This window comes from Sinohyriopsis cumingii, chromosome 16 (assembly GCF_028554795.1).
Source record: "Sinohyriopsis cumingii isolate HCF-2022 chromosome 16, ASM2855479v2, whole genome shotgun sequence".
Lineage (NCBI taxonomy): Eukaryota > Metazoa > Mollusca > Bivalvia > Unionida > Unionidae > Sinohyriopsis > Sinohyriopsis cumingii.
The window spans coordinates 96,400,175-96,416,770 of NC_142976.1; the positions used below are offsets into that span (position 1 = coordinate 96,400,175).

At 33.8% G+C, this 16,596-nt stretch overlaps 1 protein-coding gene across 7 annotated transcripts in view; it reads right to left on the reverse strand.

Annotated features, from left to right (window-relative positions):
• LOC149781024 (partitioning defective 3 homolog) overlaps nucleotides 1-16,596 on the reverse strand; it is a 146,875-nt gene that overhangs the window by 88,096 nt on the left and 42,183 nt on the right. For all 7 annotated transcript variants that reach the window (XM_089938157.1, XM_089938153.1, XM_089938156.1 and 4 more), the window contains exon 4: nucleotides 15,803-15,906. In XM_089938157.1, coding sequence (XP_089794283.1) covers nucleotides 15,803-15,906 — 104 coding nt within the window. The remainder of the gene's footprint in view (nucleotides 1-15,802; nucleotides 15,907-16,596) is intronic.

Here is a 16,596-nt window from a genome sequence, read left to right on the forward strand (position 1 = left end):
CTAAACCAACCTTTCAGAATACAAAAGAGTCACATTCTAAGTCAAAATCTGATAAACTGAATTTTTAAGGTAGGGTGCATGCTAATGGGTGATTAACACAAAGGTAATGATATTTATGTCAACTACTGAAAGTAAAACAATACTGACAACAAATCATATCTACCTGATATGCTATTATGTATAGTGACCTACATTCTCAGATATCCAGAGTTATTTTATGCTAGGCTGTAAATTATTGGATTTTCCAAGTAAAATAATTGCAATAATTCACTGGAGGGAATTACAACTTTGAAATTATTGTAGATCCTTCCATAGCCAAGTGAAGATGGCACATCCCATTAAAGATGACTCAAGCTCAAATCAAAGAAGGTGCACAACTTGCTTTTTTCTTAATGTGCTATTTTACTTTTAAATCAGAAGGAGAGGTATATACATGAAACGAAACATAAATGGTAAACTGGGGACAATGAGTGGGTTCCAGTAAGAAATCTGCTACTTCAACCTGTTATACATCTTGCTTGCCAATACGTTTAAGAATAAAAGAAAAACAAAATTTGCTAGCTATGAGTCAATAATGGATATATTTCATCTCAGGGGTGAAAAACTTAAATATTTTCACTCCAATGAATTATACACGTTATTCACTTAATTCAAGGAAATATCCTCTATTTCTCTACAATTTTCATAATATGTGTGCTTTGTCCATGCCCTCAATGCACATTTACACTGTCCATGCCCTCAATGCACATTTACACTGTCCATGCCCTCAATGCACATTTACACTGTCCATGCCCTGAACGCACATTTACACTGTCCATGCCCTCAACGCACATTTACACTGTCCATGCCCTCAACGCACATTTACACTGTCCATGCCCTCGATGCACATTTACACTGTCCATGCCCTCGATACACATTTACACTGTCCGTGCCCTCAATGCACACTTACACTGTCCATGCCCTCAATGCACATTTACACTGTCCATGCCCTTAACGCACATTTACACTGTCCATGCCCTTAACACGCATTTACACTGTCCATGCCCTCAATGCAGATTTACACTCTCCATGCCCTCAATGTACATTTACACTCTCCATGCCCTCAATGCACATTTACACTCTCCATGCCCTCAATGCACATTTACACTGTCCATGCCCTCAACGCACATTTACAATGTCCATGCCCTCAATGCACATTTATACTGTCCATGCCCTCAATGCACATTTACACTGTCCATGCCCTCAACGCACATTTACACTGTCCATGCCCTCAACGCACATTTACACTGTCCATGCCCTCAGTGCACATTTACACTGTCCATGCCCTCAGTGCACATTTACACTGTCCATGCCCTCAATGCACATTTATACTGTCCATGTCCTCAATGCACATTTACACTGTCCATGTCTTCAATGCACATTTACACTGTCCATGTCCTCAATGCACATTTACACTGTCCATGCCCTCAATGCACATTTTATAAGATGGATTTTCCATTGCATCAATGCTTGCACTGTTCATGTCATTAATGCACATTTTGCCCTGTCCATGCACTCACTTGCCCTGTCCATGCACTCACTATATATTTGTGCAACAATGCCTCAATGAAAATTTACACTGTCCATTCCCTCAATACAAAATGTACACTGTCCATGGCCTCAATGCACACTGACACTGTCTATGCCATCAATGCACATTTGTACTGCCAATGGCTCCATGCACATACACAGTCTACAATGCACATATACAATGTCCATGCCCTCAATGTGCATTTACACTATTCAAATCAATGCTCATTTACACTGTCCAAATCCTCAATGCACATTTATAGTGTCCATTTATACTGTCCATGCCATCAATGCACATCTGCACTGCCAATACCTCCATACACATATACACTGTCATCAATGCACATTTGCACTATCAATGTCATCAATGCACAGTTACACTGTCCTTATTGCACATATACACTGTCCATGCCTTCAATGCACATTTACACTATTAATGTCATCAATGCACATTTACTCTATCCTTATTGCACATATACACTGTCCATGCCTTAAATCCACATATACACAGTCAATGCTCTCAATGTACATATGTAATGTCCATGCCTTAAATGCATATATACAGCCCATGACCTCAATGCATATATACACTGTCTTCAATGCACATATACAATGTTCATGCCTTAAATGCACATATACACAGTCCATGCCTTAAATGCACATATGCACTGTCAATGCTCTCAATGTACATGCACAATGTCCATGCCTTAAATGTACAGTCTTCAATGCACATATACAATGTCCATGCCCCTCAATGCACATATACACTGTCCTCAATACAAATATACACTATCCATGTCATCAATACACATTTACACTGTCCATGCCCTCAATGCACATATACACTGTCTTCAATGCACATTTACACTGTCCATGCCCTCAATGCACATATACACTGTCTTCAATGCACATTTACACTGTCCATGCCCTCAATGCACATATACATTGTCTTCAATGCACATATACACTGTCCATGTCCTCAGTGCAAATACACTGTGCTCAATGCACATATACATTGTCTTCAATGCACATATACACTGTGCTCAATGCACATATACACTGTGCTCAATGCACATACTACACTGTCCATTCATCAATGCACATATACACTGTGCTCAATGCACATACTACACTGTCCATTCATCAATGCACATATACACTGTCCATGCATGCAATGAACATTTGATGATTTACTAAGTGAAAGAAGCCTTTAAGACTTACCTTTATAATTCTATGGATTTAAATACATACAGTATTAACAGCAAATCATGGTCAAATAATGTCATCTGACCAATGAAATTACATCTTGCATGAAATATTCACATTAATTGCAATTATATTATGATAAGACCAGGTATTAAAACAAAATATATTAATTTTTCCTGTAACCAGACTGCATTACCCTTTTTTTCCTGACATTGCATCTTTTAGCGAATGTTATTTTCAGAAATTTTAACACCTGGTAATTTCTAAATTTACTTGTAATATTTTCCTGTGTACAATCAAAAGGACTGTAAAAGCTCATTATTTTCTTAAAAGCATAATTTAAAAATGTAAACTAACCAATTCAACTTTGTTGAAGCCTTTTATGGGAAACATATTTTTTTTAACTTGGCCTAACACTTTATATAAATGTTTTAACCTTTATAACCCTTACAGCATTATTTATTATAGACAGGTATTTAGATTATTATCATGTTTATATTTAATATTTCTCTTGAATATATGTAATATTTCTCTTAAATGATATGTAACATTCCTCTCAAATATGTTATTTAATATTAATCTTAAATATATTAAATTTTCTCTTATATATTAAATATTTATTACATTTGTCTTAAAGATTATATATTTATTAAATATTTATTTTATATATTAAATATTGCTTATATATATCTCTTAAACATTTAATATTTATTAAATATTTCTCTTATATATTAAATATGTATTACATATTTCAGTTATATATTAAATAGTTCTCATATATTAAATATTTATTACATATTTATCTTAAATATGATATTAATATTCATCTTACATACGTTACTTAATATTAATCTTAAATATTATATTTAATATTCATTTTAAATATTATATTTAATATTTCTTTTAAATATTATATTTAATATTTCTCTTGAATATGGAATTTAATATTTCACATTGCATGGGATGGCTCAATAACTTGTAAAATTATTAGTTCTAAGTAACAAATTTTACATATTCGGTACTGGAAATATAAATGTAACGATGAATAGAATGATGGATGAACAATGGAAAGTATCCTGAAGGATAATGTGTGATCATAGCTATAGTTTTACCAGCAAAAAAGATGCAATGCAGTTTTCAGCGAGAATTTTCATTGCATTAACTTCTATGCTGGTACCTGCAGTAATAGACACCACAGCAATGATCTGGGATGTAACCCCGCAATTAAGAAAGGCAATACAAAATAAAGCTAATTACTGTCTCATGAAAGAACAAATGTCTTGCTGGAATCATGTAATTAATTATCAATTATATTAATAATTATATAATAATTATACAACTTAATATAACATGCTAGTTATTATTAAATATATTATAATATTATTATAAATACTAATATATTACTTTTAATATAAAATATTTGAATATTATATATTATAATTATTAATTAATGATTACGCAATTATTAAAATTGTACTAACAAAGAAACAAAGACAAAGTCATATTTTTATTTACTTGCAGGAAATTATTTTCAACCCTTAGCCATCTCATCTTCACAAACTGAACATCAGTGAAGAAACATTTATAGTAAAATGTGTCAATTTCATAACTGTCAACCTCATTCACACAAAAATGTGTCACTGTCAACCTCATTCACACAAAAATGTGTCACTGTCAGCCTCATTCACACAAAAATGTGTCACTGTCAGCCTCTTTCACAAAGAAATGTGTCAGTTTCATAACTGTCAGCCTCATTCATGAAGAAATGTGTCAATTTCATAACTGTCAGCCTCATTCACAAAGAAATGTGTCAGTTTCATAACTGTCAACCTCATTCACAAAGAAATGTGTCAGTTTCATAACTGTCAGCCTCATTCACAAAGAAATGTGTCAGTTTCATAACTGTCAACTTCATTCACATAAAAATCTGTCACTGTCACAGCCTCATTGACAAAGAAATGTCAGTTTCATAACTGTCAGCCTCATTCACAAAGAAATGTGTCAATTTCATAACTGTCAGCCTCATTCACAAAGAAATGTGTCAGTTTCATAACTGTCAGTCTCATTCACAAAGAAATGGGTCAGTTTCATAACTGTCAGCCTCATTCATGAAGAAATGTGTCAATTTCATAACTGTCAGCCTCATTCACAAAGAAATGTGTCAGTTTCTTAACTGTCAACCTCATTCACAAAGAAATGTGTCAATTTCATAATTGTCAGTCTCATTCACAAAGAAATGTGTCAATTTCAAAACTGTCAGCCTCATTCATGAAGAAATTAACAATTCAGCATACTGGAAATCCTTCATAAAAAGACATAAATCTGCCAAAGTGACATTTATGGGAAAATTAAATTGGGAATAATACAAAAATATCAAATCAATTAAAATTAAGTAACAGCCTAGAATGATTAAAGACCTTTAAATTGCTCAGAATCTTCATGAAATATTTATTGTCAATAAGGAACATTAGAACAAAAGAATTGGAGATATAATTTAGTTACAACAACTTAATTGGCAATGACTGAATAACATTAATTTTAAATTCATCTTTAATTTGATCCGATACGATATTCAGTGTCATTTTCCAGTACAAGCTCTACTGTAACAGAACAAGGAAGGATAAATAGCATTACTTAATTTTAGCAGGATGCTCAGTTTAGTAAATGCTAACCATTCATGCCCCATACCAAATGGCAGGGAAAGAATAAAAGGAAAAGAATATCATTATTTAACAAATATTTAAAAGACAACAAAATCATCTTTAAACAATATAAGAATGTTTAGAGAATGCAATTTGATATATAATGCTTACACATGTACATACAATTGCTTTAAAAAAGACAAATTAGAACTCTAGAATATTGCTCTAGAGTCCAAAGTTTGAATAACATTAAAATAAGCCAACTGAATACTGGGGATAGGGTTATTAGAATAAGCCAACTGAATACTGGGATAGGATTATTAAAATAAGCCAACTGAATACTGGGGATAGGATTATTAAAATAAGCCAACTGACTACTGGGGATAGGGTTATTAAAATAAGCCAACTGAATACTGGGGATAGGGTTATTAGAATAAGCCAACTGAATGCTGGGGATAGGGTTATTAGAATAAGCCAACTGAATGCTGGGGATAGGGTTATTAAAATAAGCCAACTGAATACTGGGGATAGGGTTATTTGTCATTCAGATATGGTTAAATTATCTGGCATGAAAAGCTGCAGTAAACTGAAGGTACATTTCTCTACAATTAAGGAACAATAAATTGTAGATATCTGCCTTTTGTGAGAGCCATTGAACAGTAAGATATCAGGAGGGAACTGTAATTTTTAACAAAGAAAAAGTTCTCAAATACATGCATAGAGGGGTAATAACAAGATTAAAGGAAAGGCTGATAAAGGATTCAAATAATTTCATCCCATTATTTGGAGTAATATCACAGGTTCTTGCCAGGAGATACAGAAACCTCTCCCAAGATAAGACCAGGAGACCAGCCGAACATTTTTGTCAAAACATATGGAATGGACTTATTATCAAAGATATCATTATCATAAGGAAGGAACTTATCAAGGATAAATACAGTAGTTTCAAATAAAATTGATATAATCTTGGAGCTTATCAAAAAGCCACCTGTAATTGGATAAATATAGTAGTTTCGTATAAAATAAGTCTATAAAACAAGTCTAGCAATGGGGGTTATCATCAAGAAAGGACTTACCATCAGACACATATGGTAGTTCAAATAAAATGAATTATGCAGCTTATCATCAAAATGGGACTTATCATTGGATAAATATGGTATTTTGATATAAAATTAGTAATGGGTCTTATTTATCATCAAGAAAGGATTTATCATTTGATAAATATTGTAGTTTCATATAAAATTAGCCTTGTCATGCATATCATGAAGACATTATTTGACAAATATGATAGGTTGATATACAATCAGTCATAGGGCTCATCATCAAAAAGGAGTCTATCACTGGATAAATATAGCTGTTTCACACATAAAATTAATTTTGTCATGGGGATTATGGATAAATATGGAGGCTCATTTTTTTAAATCATTGGGTCATGTGGCTTATTCTCAAGAAAGAACTTACCAATGATGCATTATGGTAATTTCACATAAAAATTATCTAGTCATTGGGCTTATCATTAAGAAAGGACTTGTCTTTGAATAAATATGGTGGTTTCAAATACAGTACCGTTTAGTCACGTTAATCTGATGTAACATGTTGCCACCAAAACAATGGATAAATAGAAGAGTACAAGTGTACAAAACAAGCAGTATACAAAAACAAGCAGTGTACAATACAAAAACAAGCAGTGTAGAAAAACAAGCAGTGTAGAATACAATAAAACAGTGTACAAAAACAAGCAGTGTACAGTACAAAAACAATCAGTGTACAATACAAAAACAATCAGTGTACAAAAACAAGCATTTTAACATGCAGTGTACAAACACAAGCAGTATACAAAACAGCGTACAAAAACAAGCAGTGTACAATACAAAAAAAGTAGTGGACAAAACAAGCAGTGTACAATACAAAAACAAGCAGTGGACAAAAAGAAGCAATGTAACAAGCAGTGGACAAAAACAAGCAGTGTGTGCAGTGCCAGAAGATACATTTTATGTAAAAAATTCTGCAATGAAAAATAATAATAAATAATAATAATCCATTTATTTAATGAAGGTGCACAATTACAAGATAGAACTAGTCTACCTTGAGTCCCTCTAATATACATGTGCAGATATATATACATAGTACAATCAATCAATATCACCCATATATCTTCATATATCAGTCTGTGTTTATATATACACAGTCATTAATATAGAAATTATTATACCAGACTAGTTAATTAACTACACATGTAATCTGTAAGCACAATAACAGATGAAGTGTTCATGTGTCAAAATTAAACAGATGCATAACCCATACAAACATGTATACAATATTAAAGTCATGCATAACCCATACAAACATGTATACAATATTAAAGTCATGCATAACCCATACAAACATGTATACAATATTAAAGTCATGCATAACCCATACAAACATGTATACAATATTAAAGTCATGCATAACCCATACAAACATGTATACAATATTAAAGTCATGCATAACCCATACAAACATGTATACAATATTAAAGTCATGCATAACCCATACAAACATGTATACAATATTAAAGTCATGCATAACCCATACAAACATGTATACAATATTAAAGTCATGCATAACCCATACAAACATGTATACAAATTAAACTCATGCATAACCCATAGCAACATATACACAAAATTAAACATGCAAAACCCATACCCAACATATGCACAAAATTAAACTCATGCACAACCCATACCCACATATACACAAATTAAACTCATGCATTACCCAAACTAACATACACACAAAATAAAACTCATTCATAGCCCAAACCAACATATATACAAAATTAAACATTAAATTCATTGCATTACCCAAACCAACACACACACACACACACACAGATATATATATATATATATATATATATATATATATATATATATATATATATATATATATATATATATATATATATATATATATATATATAATGACACTCATGCATTGCCCAAAACAACATATATACAAAATAAAACTCATGCATAACCCATACCAGCATATATATATAGAAAAGTAGATAGGAGAATCAGAGAATCAGTTTTCATGCTGGCAATGTGATTATTTTATCTCTACATTCTCTTCACAAACTCAGACACCCAACACAACCAACCACAAAAACAACAACCATCCTTGTTTTTCATAGTCATGCATGGCTGCAGATAATGATTACAGGATAGACAATCTTATTTTCTTGACCCGAATATCTGGTTCTCATTAACAGATTTTATTCCAAACCATAAACAGGATATACCTCAAAGATAAACAGTTAATGTCAACAAATGGGTTAAAAGTTTGGTTTTCCAGAGCTGCAAAAGAAGATCCTGTTTTTGTTTTTATTATCCAAATGATCACTGGAACTATCTCATCAAAATTAAGAGCATTGCTCCATGAAGAACCACAGGTCTTTCCCCTGTAGATAATAACCATGCCTTATTCCTACCTGATGATAATAACCATGCCTTATTCCTACCTGTAGATAATAACCATGCCTTATTCCTACCTGCAGATAATAACCATGCCTTATTCCTACCTGTAGATAATAACCATGCCTTATTCCTACCTGTAGATAATAACCATGCCTTATTCCTACCTGTAGATAATAACCATGCCTTATTCCTAAACTACTTCCTAAGAATTGGCTTTATGCTGTCCCTAATGTTTACAAACGAAAATACTTTTGACAATACCATGACAAATTAATGTTGACATCTGTCCAAGGAATCTCAAACGTGTCTTTCTGTGCTGAAAATCGTAACCAGTCAAGAAAAGAACTAAATACATGTAAAAGGGGTAGGGGAACATGATATTCCATGAAGGCCCATTATTTATTTTTCCCCATCAAATCATTTACACATCCACATCTACGTGTACCAAGTCAAAACCTAAAATCCTCCTCCTCAAATTCTCCCTTCTCTGGTCAAAGTCCCACAGAAGTCATCCATGAAAGTGATAACCTGGCATCCACAAGGATGGATATAAGGTTTCAGGAAAGATCCAGGTAAATACATTTTGACACCTATGTTTAATGAAGATGACTAGTTTTCTATTACATTCTTCCCAGACCAAATTTTTGGCATCTAGTCAGCTGACTGGAAATAATGGGGTACATATCATATTTCCTAACTGCACAGATTGTCAAAAGGGGTGCATGGGTGGGGACTGAAGATGTGAAATGCAATCAGTGGGAATCAATGGTATATAAATGTCATGTGCAATATCAATGAGTTTATTACAAGAACATATAGATGTGACATGTAATTAGGAACAATTATATCACATGTAAGTAGGAACAATGACATCACATGTAATAGATAGTTCCTGAATGATGTCATCAGCAGTCATATTTGTGGTATGCTGGCAGATTTACTGTCAAGTTTATATGGTGTTTGGAAGTTGAAATAAATTCAACAAATCTCAAGTAACTGTTACAAAGCATACACACATAAACAAAACGCAAATCAGGCTTTCTATCAGTATCTCTATTTGTAAATTTTAAGTTGATTTTGCTTCAGTGTACATTGTTCAATTGTGGTCACATATAGAACTGCCAGGTTTGCCCATCATCCAGGTAAAATCGGCAGACTATGGTCTCCTAGTGACCTTATCAGGAATCATCTATTAGTAACAATGATATCACGTAATTAGGAACAATAATAAATGATTGAGGGTACAGCAAGCACCATTACTTAACACCTAATTGTCTAATTAATGGCCAGTGGAATAGAATTTTACATGAAGGGGATTAATTCAATGACTAAAGCTAGATATTTTAAGATATAAAACATACCTTGTTTTTGGAATTCCAGGGGCCGTGTATGTTTCAAAGGAGTCTAAAACTAGATATTTTAAGATATATAACATACCGTGTTTTTGCAATTCCAGGGGCTGTGTATGATTCAAAGGATACTAAAGCTATATATTTTAAGATATATAACATACCGTGTTTTTGCAATTCCAGGGGCTGTGTTTGATTCAAAGGATACTAAAGCTAGACATTTTAAGATATATAACATACCGTGTTTTTGCAATTCCAGGGGCTGTGTATGATTCAAAGGATACTAAAGCTAGATATTTTAAGATATATAACATACCGTGTTTTTGCAATTCCAGGGGCTGTGTATGATTCAAAGGATACTAAAGCTAGATATTTTAAGATATATAACATACCGTGTTTTTGCAATTCCAGGGGCTGTGTATGATTCAAAGGATACTAAAGCTAGATATTTTAAGATATATAACATACCGTGTTTTTGCAATTCCAGGGGCTGTGTATGATTCAAAGGAGTCTAAAACTAGATATTTTAAGATATATAACATCCCGTGTTTTTGCAATTCCAGGGGCTGTGTATGATTCAAAGGAGACTAAAGCTAGATATTTTAAGATATATAACATACCGTGTTTTTGCAATTCCAGGGGCTGTGTATGATTCAAAGGATACTAAAGCTAGATATTTTAAGATATATAACATACCGTGTTTTTGCAATTCCAGGGGCTGTGTATGATTCAAAGGATACTAAAGCTAGATATTTTAAGATATATAACATCCCGTGTTTTTGCAATTCCAGGGGCTGTGTACGATTCAAAAGGATACTAAAGCTCATTACTTGTTGCAAATTGTTTGAAAATGATGAGTAAATTCAAGTTGCAATGTAATTTCATAATTTCAACATTAATAACTGCAAATAATCATCCAATACATGCATCAGAACTTAATTTTCATTCAATCCCGCTACTCTCTTAAGACTATCATAGACTAAGGTGATGACTGGGATTCTCTGAGCCAAAACATCTCAACAACTCAGCTTTGACACTTCTAGTCAACGTTGGGAAAAATGTAATACTTTTAATCCATGTGGAGATAATTTCTTATGTAAATGAGCTTTGATCAAATTTTCAAAATGGTTACAAGTTCTGTAATTATGACCTGTAAGATGCAGTCCTTATTGACAACTAAGGCAATTCTACAGGAAACTGTAGATGCAGTCCTTATTGACTACTAAGTCATTCCTACAAGAAACTGCCAATGTAGTCCTCATTGACAAGTAAATCATTCCTACAGGAAACTGAAGATGCAGTCCTTATTGACTACTAAGACAATCCTACAGGAAACTGCCAATGCAGTCCTCATTGACAAGTAAATCATTCCTACAGGAAACTGAAGATGCAGTCCTTATTGACTACTAAGACAATCCTACAGGAAACTGCCAATGCAGTCCTCATTCACAATGAAGGCATTCCTACAGGAAAGTGCAGATGCAGTCCTTACTGACAACTACAACAATTCTACAGGAAACTGCAGATGCAGTCCTTATTGACTACTAAGACAATCCTACAGGAAACTGCCAATGCAGTCCTTACTGATAACTAAGACAATTCTACCGGAAACTGTCAATGCAGTCCTTACTGACAACTAAGGCAGTTCTACAGGAAAATGCAGCACAATGTAGGAACATTAAAACATATTAGATAAACTGAAAACACTGAATGTTTTCCTATTTGAAAAAAGAAAATTCTGCAATTATGTACAATCATGCTACATGTAAATATCCCTATTATTTTACATTAAGATTAAATAGCAAAGGGCTTCAGCACAAGATGTTATAATGATGACATACTCATGAATCAGGCATGTTTCTGGAGAGATCGAACTGTATTCATGTGATTGTTTTAAGAAAGAGTCACTCGCACCAGACTGTGATAATAGGGTGTTCATGTGATTGTTCTGGAAAACAGTCACTTCTAGCAAATAGTACACTGTGTTCATGTTATTGGCATCCTGAACTCACAATCTATGGGTGGGATTTTGGAATCCTGTCCAGACCGTGGTGTATTTCTGGGCAAAACTTTGACTCCAGTTTTCTCAGTACTAAATAATATGTATGTGCTGATGTACCATTGAACACAAAGCAGCCAAAAACCAACCAACAAATCAGTAGAAATTGATTTATCATGAATTCCTCTATATTTGTGGGTATCGGTTTTCATGGTTATGAGAAGAATATTTTCATCAGTAATTAAATTCATAGTTTGGGGATGGGGTTATATTGTGGATTGGAGATGGTGTTATTGGGTACTGGGGATGGGGTTATATTGGGGATTGGGGATGAGGTTCTGTTCTGGACTGGAGATGGTGTTATTGGGGATTGGGGATGGGGTTATATTGTGAACTGGGGATGGGGTTATATTTGTGATTGGGGAAGGAGTTATATTGTGGACTGGGGATGGGGTTATATTGTGGACTGGGGATGGGGTTATATTGTGGACTGGGGATGGAGTTATATTGTGGACTGGGGTTGGGGTTATTGTGGATTGGGGTTGGGGTTATATTGTTTCCATAGAAATATCATTTTTGTTCTTTCATTTTTGAATTCATGGTTTATAGCAACAGTGAAATCTGTTGAAGTTTGGTAACGCTGACCAAACATAATGACTTCAGAGATTCAAAATTCATTTCCCACTTCAATTATTTCAATTAAAAACTTTAATTACTGTAATAATTATTATAACTCTATCAGTCATTGTTAAAAAGATGACTATGGCAAGATAGCCAAAAGGCTCTGACAGGTGCAACATGTGGGCAGGAAGTAAAATACAGAAGTGTTTGTAAATACTCCTCCACCTATTTATCCAGGTGTATACAAACATACCAGCCATCATCAACTCCATATGTTAAAGTCAATCAGCCAACACAGATGGATGTAAATGTAAACTAATTATGTTTGTGAGCTTCCCTATCAATATTGACTTCCAGACAAAATCTTTGTCTATGTAATAAGAAGATAGTATGTTTATAAATTAAATGTGAACAATCTAAAGTTTGGTCTTTAATACACACATTTTTTTTTACTGCAAAGACTGAAAAACAATCTTAAAACAATTTAACATTTCATCCTGTTAATGATTTAAGCATTTGAAGAGGATTATCCAACTAATTCCTTAAGTCATTTAAAAAAAGATTATCTAGCTTAATTCCTTATCTATCTTAATTCCTTAAGTCCCATAGCTTAATACAATTAACACAAGTTTTTGATACAACGGTTTTCATTTCAATAAGCATAAATTCAATTTAGAAGTCAAATATACCTTTACTTTGAGCTACGAAAGTTTAATTCTTCAATAGTCGTAACAATGTACCACTACTTGCAGATAAACAACCAGTCTATCCTAAACTTATCCAACCCATTTTTTTAAAGAACTGACAACCAGTCTGAATTCTTACTATCAGGACATTAAGGTTATTCCAACTAGTGCCAAAGTCTTCAAAACATTTAATCTGCTGCCCTGATAATCATCATTTATTCCAGTGAATCCTGCCCAGATAAAAATTACAACTTTTATGAGTTTATTCATCCATGTAACTGAAATTCACCCAACTATATAGATGTTGTACCAAGCTTATCAGTTATAAAATGTTTTCTACAACATCCCAGGTCGGATACTGTGGTATGTGCCTGGGCAATGTACTTAACTCTGATTGCCATGCAAGATATAACCTTGACATGTTCTGCACAATATTCCTTATTGTAATGCAACCTGGACATGATTACTCAGAGAATGATATTCTTCATGGGGTTTCCAATTAAGTTTGAGGACTTTGATGCTGTTCCAAATTGTGAATAGTGTATCCCCTAGGGGTGTAAAATTGATTGTTAAAAAAAAACCTTTAATGTCACAACTGGGGGTCAAATAAAAATGTGGGGGTTTAAAAATGTACTGACAAATTTTCATGACTTTTTCAACTTGAAATAGGGTATTGCAACTTGCACACACACACACTCTCTCTGTCTGTCTGTCTCTCTCTCTCTCTCTCTCTCTCTCTCTCTCTCTCAACATACAAATAAACCAACATGCACACAATTAACAAACAACTGCACTGTCCATTCACAAAATAATTTTATTAGATCATTTTTCTTTTAAAGTCGTTCTTTTAACAGTCTCCTTATAATTAATATGAAGCAATATTATAGCCCAACACATTACATACAAGCTAATACAAAAAGCCAAATAAATCTTTTTAACAAAATGGCAGTTAATTTATTGCCTTTCATAAAATGTGTACTATCATAGGTTTCATTGTACTTTGTCCTAGAACACATTTATCCAAATATCAAGGAGGATAATGATTCATCTTCTTTCTAATAAGTTACACTTGAACTTTAAGATCTTTCTTTGATTGCAGCAAAGTTAAAAACCAACAAAATCTGCAATGACCCGCTGACTTTGTAATCCAAATAATGCATTTGTCTCTGCAAGTTTATTGATCTCTTTGTTGTGGCAAATGCGGGCAGAATTTTAAAAATTCAAAAACCCTGTCACGAAAGGATTATTCACTTTTGCAGTCACACCGGTAATCCTAATGGATGTGCCATATTCCAGTCAAGGGAATTATTTTCTCCATTTTTCATTAAAGTTAGATCCACAGTTACTCTTTTGTGTTCTGCTTTTCTCACTTTCTTTGCTAAGGATTTTTAGTGCACAATGTTTTAATCTGGAGATCACTTTCTCGTGCAACAAGCATTGAGGTTAAACATCTAGATGACAGCTTGCTGAGCTCGATGGAAATCGCATGAGAGCTCGCAAGATATGGGGAAGCTACTCCATCATAACATTGCCTATGCTAGTCTGGTTCATTGTTTCGTATGTTCCCTGCTGTGCACTCTGCTATACGAATTGAGGAGTGCAAGGCAGGGAGCAAACAAAGTGGGGAACCAGCCAATGCCTATGATCGAAGTATATACGATGCCATCCATCGTCCAATGCATTGGGTATATAAATAAATCCTGATCACGGCAACAAAATGTGTGCATCAATTTTCTCCAGTGTGCGTCCCTGACACACAAATGTGCGTAAAGGGAAACACTGCTGTGAATTTAAACATCCAATAAATAAGGATCCTTCAGTGTAAATAAAAGAACCCCTGCACAAATACAAGAATTTCAGTATTAAGCAAAATGTATCTTTTGCAAATATTAACAAGATCTGATGTGTGTGTGTTTTTTCAGTCATATTGCTATGATGTCTGCAGTGTGGCAGTTTATAGTGATGTCAAGCACGGGGGCATCCTGCCACCAGGCCGACCAGTCCTAACACTAACCTCTTAATTCTGAGCCCCAAGCAAGGGTAGCTGTTAGTACCTTTTTTGTAAGTCTTTGGGATGACTCTGCCAGGGTTTGAGTCCGCAACTTCCTGCATTAAAGGTGGACACTCTAACCACTAGACCACTGGAGCGGTCCATAAGCAAAAAAGTACATGATTTCTAAATTTATAGCAATTTAATGGAAAGGAAAGAAAACAATTAAAACAAAAATGAAAGTATTCATTGCCTTTCAAGAAAAATGTTTCTTACCTTTTTAATGCTTAATCCATTAAACATGTGTCCACTGGCTGTCTTTTCATCCTCTAACGTATTCAAGGCAGGCTCACTTCCTCGACGCACAGTTAAACTGGACCCTGTAAAAACATGACATGAAATTTAGAATATGTTCCTAATGTATTACAGCACAGGATAAATACAGAACAGTCTTGATATTGGTATTCATATTTTTCATTCACCTCAAAAGTGACTACAGAAAGTAAATGAAAACTTCAGATTAATTAATCACGACATATTTCAACCAAGTGGAGATAATCCTTGTGATTCTTCTAAAATTATAGCCTCATATGACTTCATTTTTTTTCTTAATATGGCAAAATAAAATGAGTGCATGTTTCTTGCCAATAGCCCCCCTCCACCCTCAGGGCAGCTTTTCTTTAGGGTTATACTACTGGCTACCATGTATAGCATATCATGTGCTGAGAAGGGGTGAAACACCCCACAAAACCCCCTAAAAAATACATGAAAACTGGTACCACATGAAAATATGTCCCCTATGAAACTTGGTAAATTCACATATTTGAGGCTAATTAGAAAAATCACAAGTTTCATGACACACTTTTGGGCATAAAAAAAATCTGTTTCTCTCTCCCATTTAAACTGATGTACTAATTCCTCTCAATCCCATTGCTTCTCATCCAATAATTCAGGGTTAAGGTTAGCCATGGCTGCTCTCAATCCCTCGCTTTTTCAGGGCAAATTTATTAATGGATTGTACAATGGTTGCCCCACTGTATTTATTATAAATCCCCAGCTGCGAAGAAGGT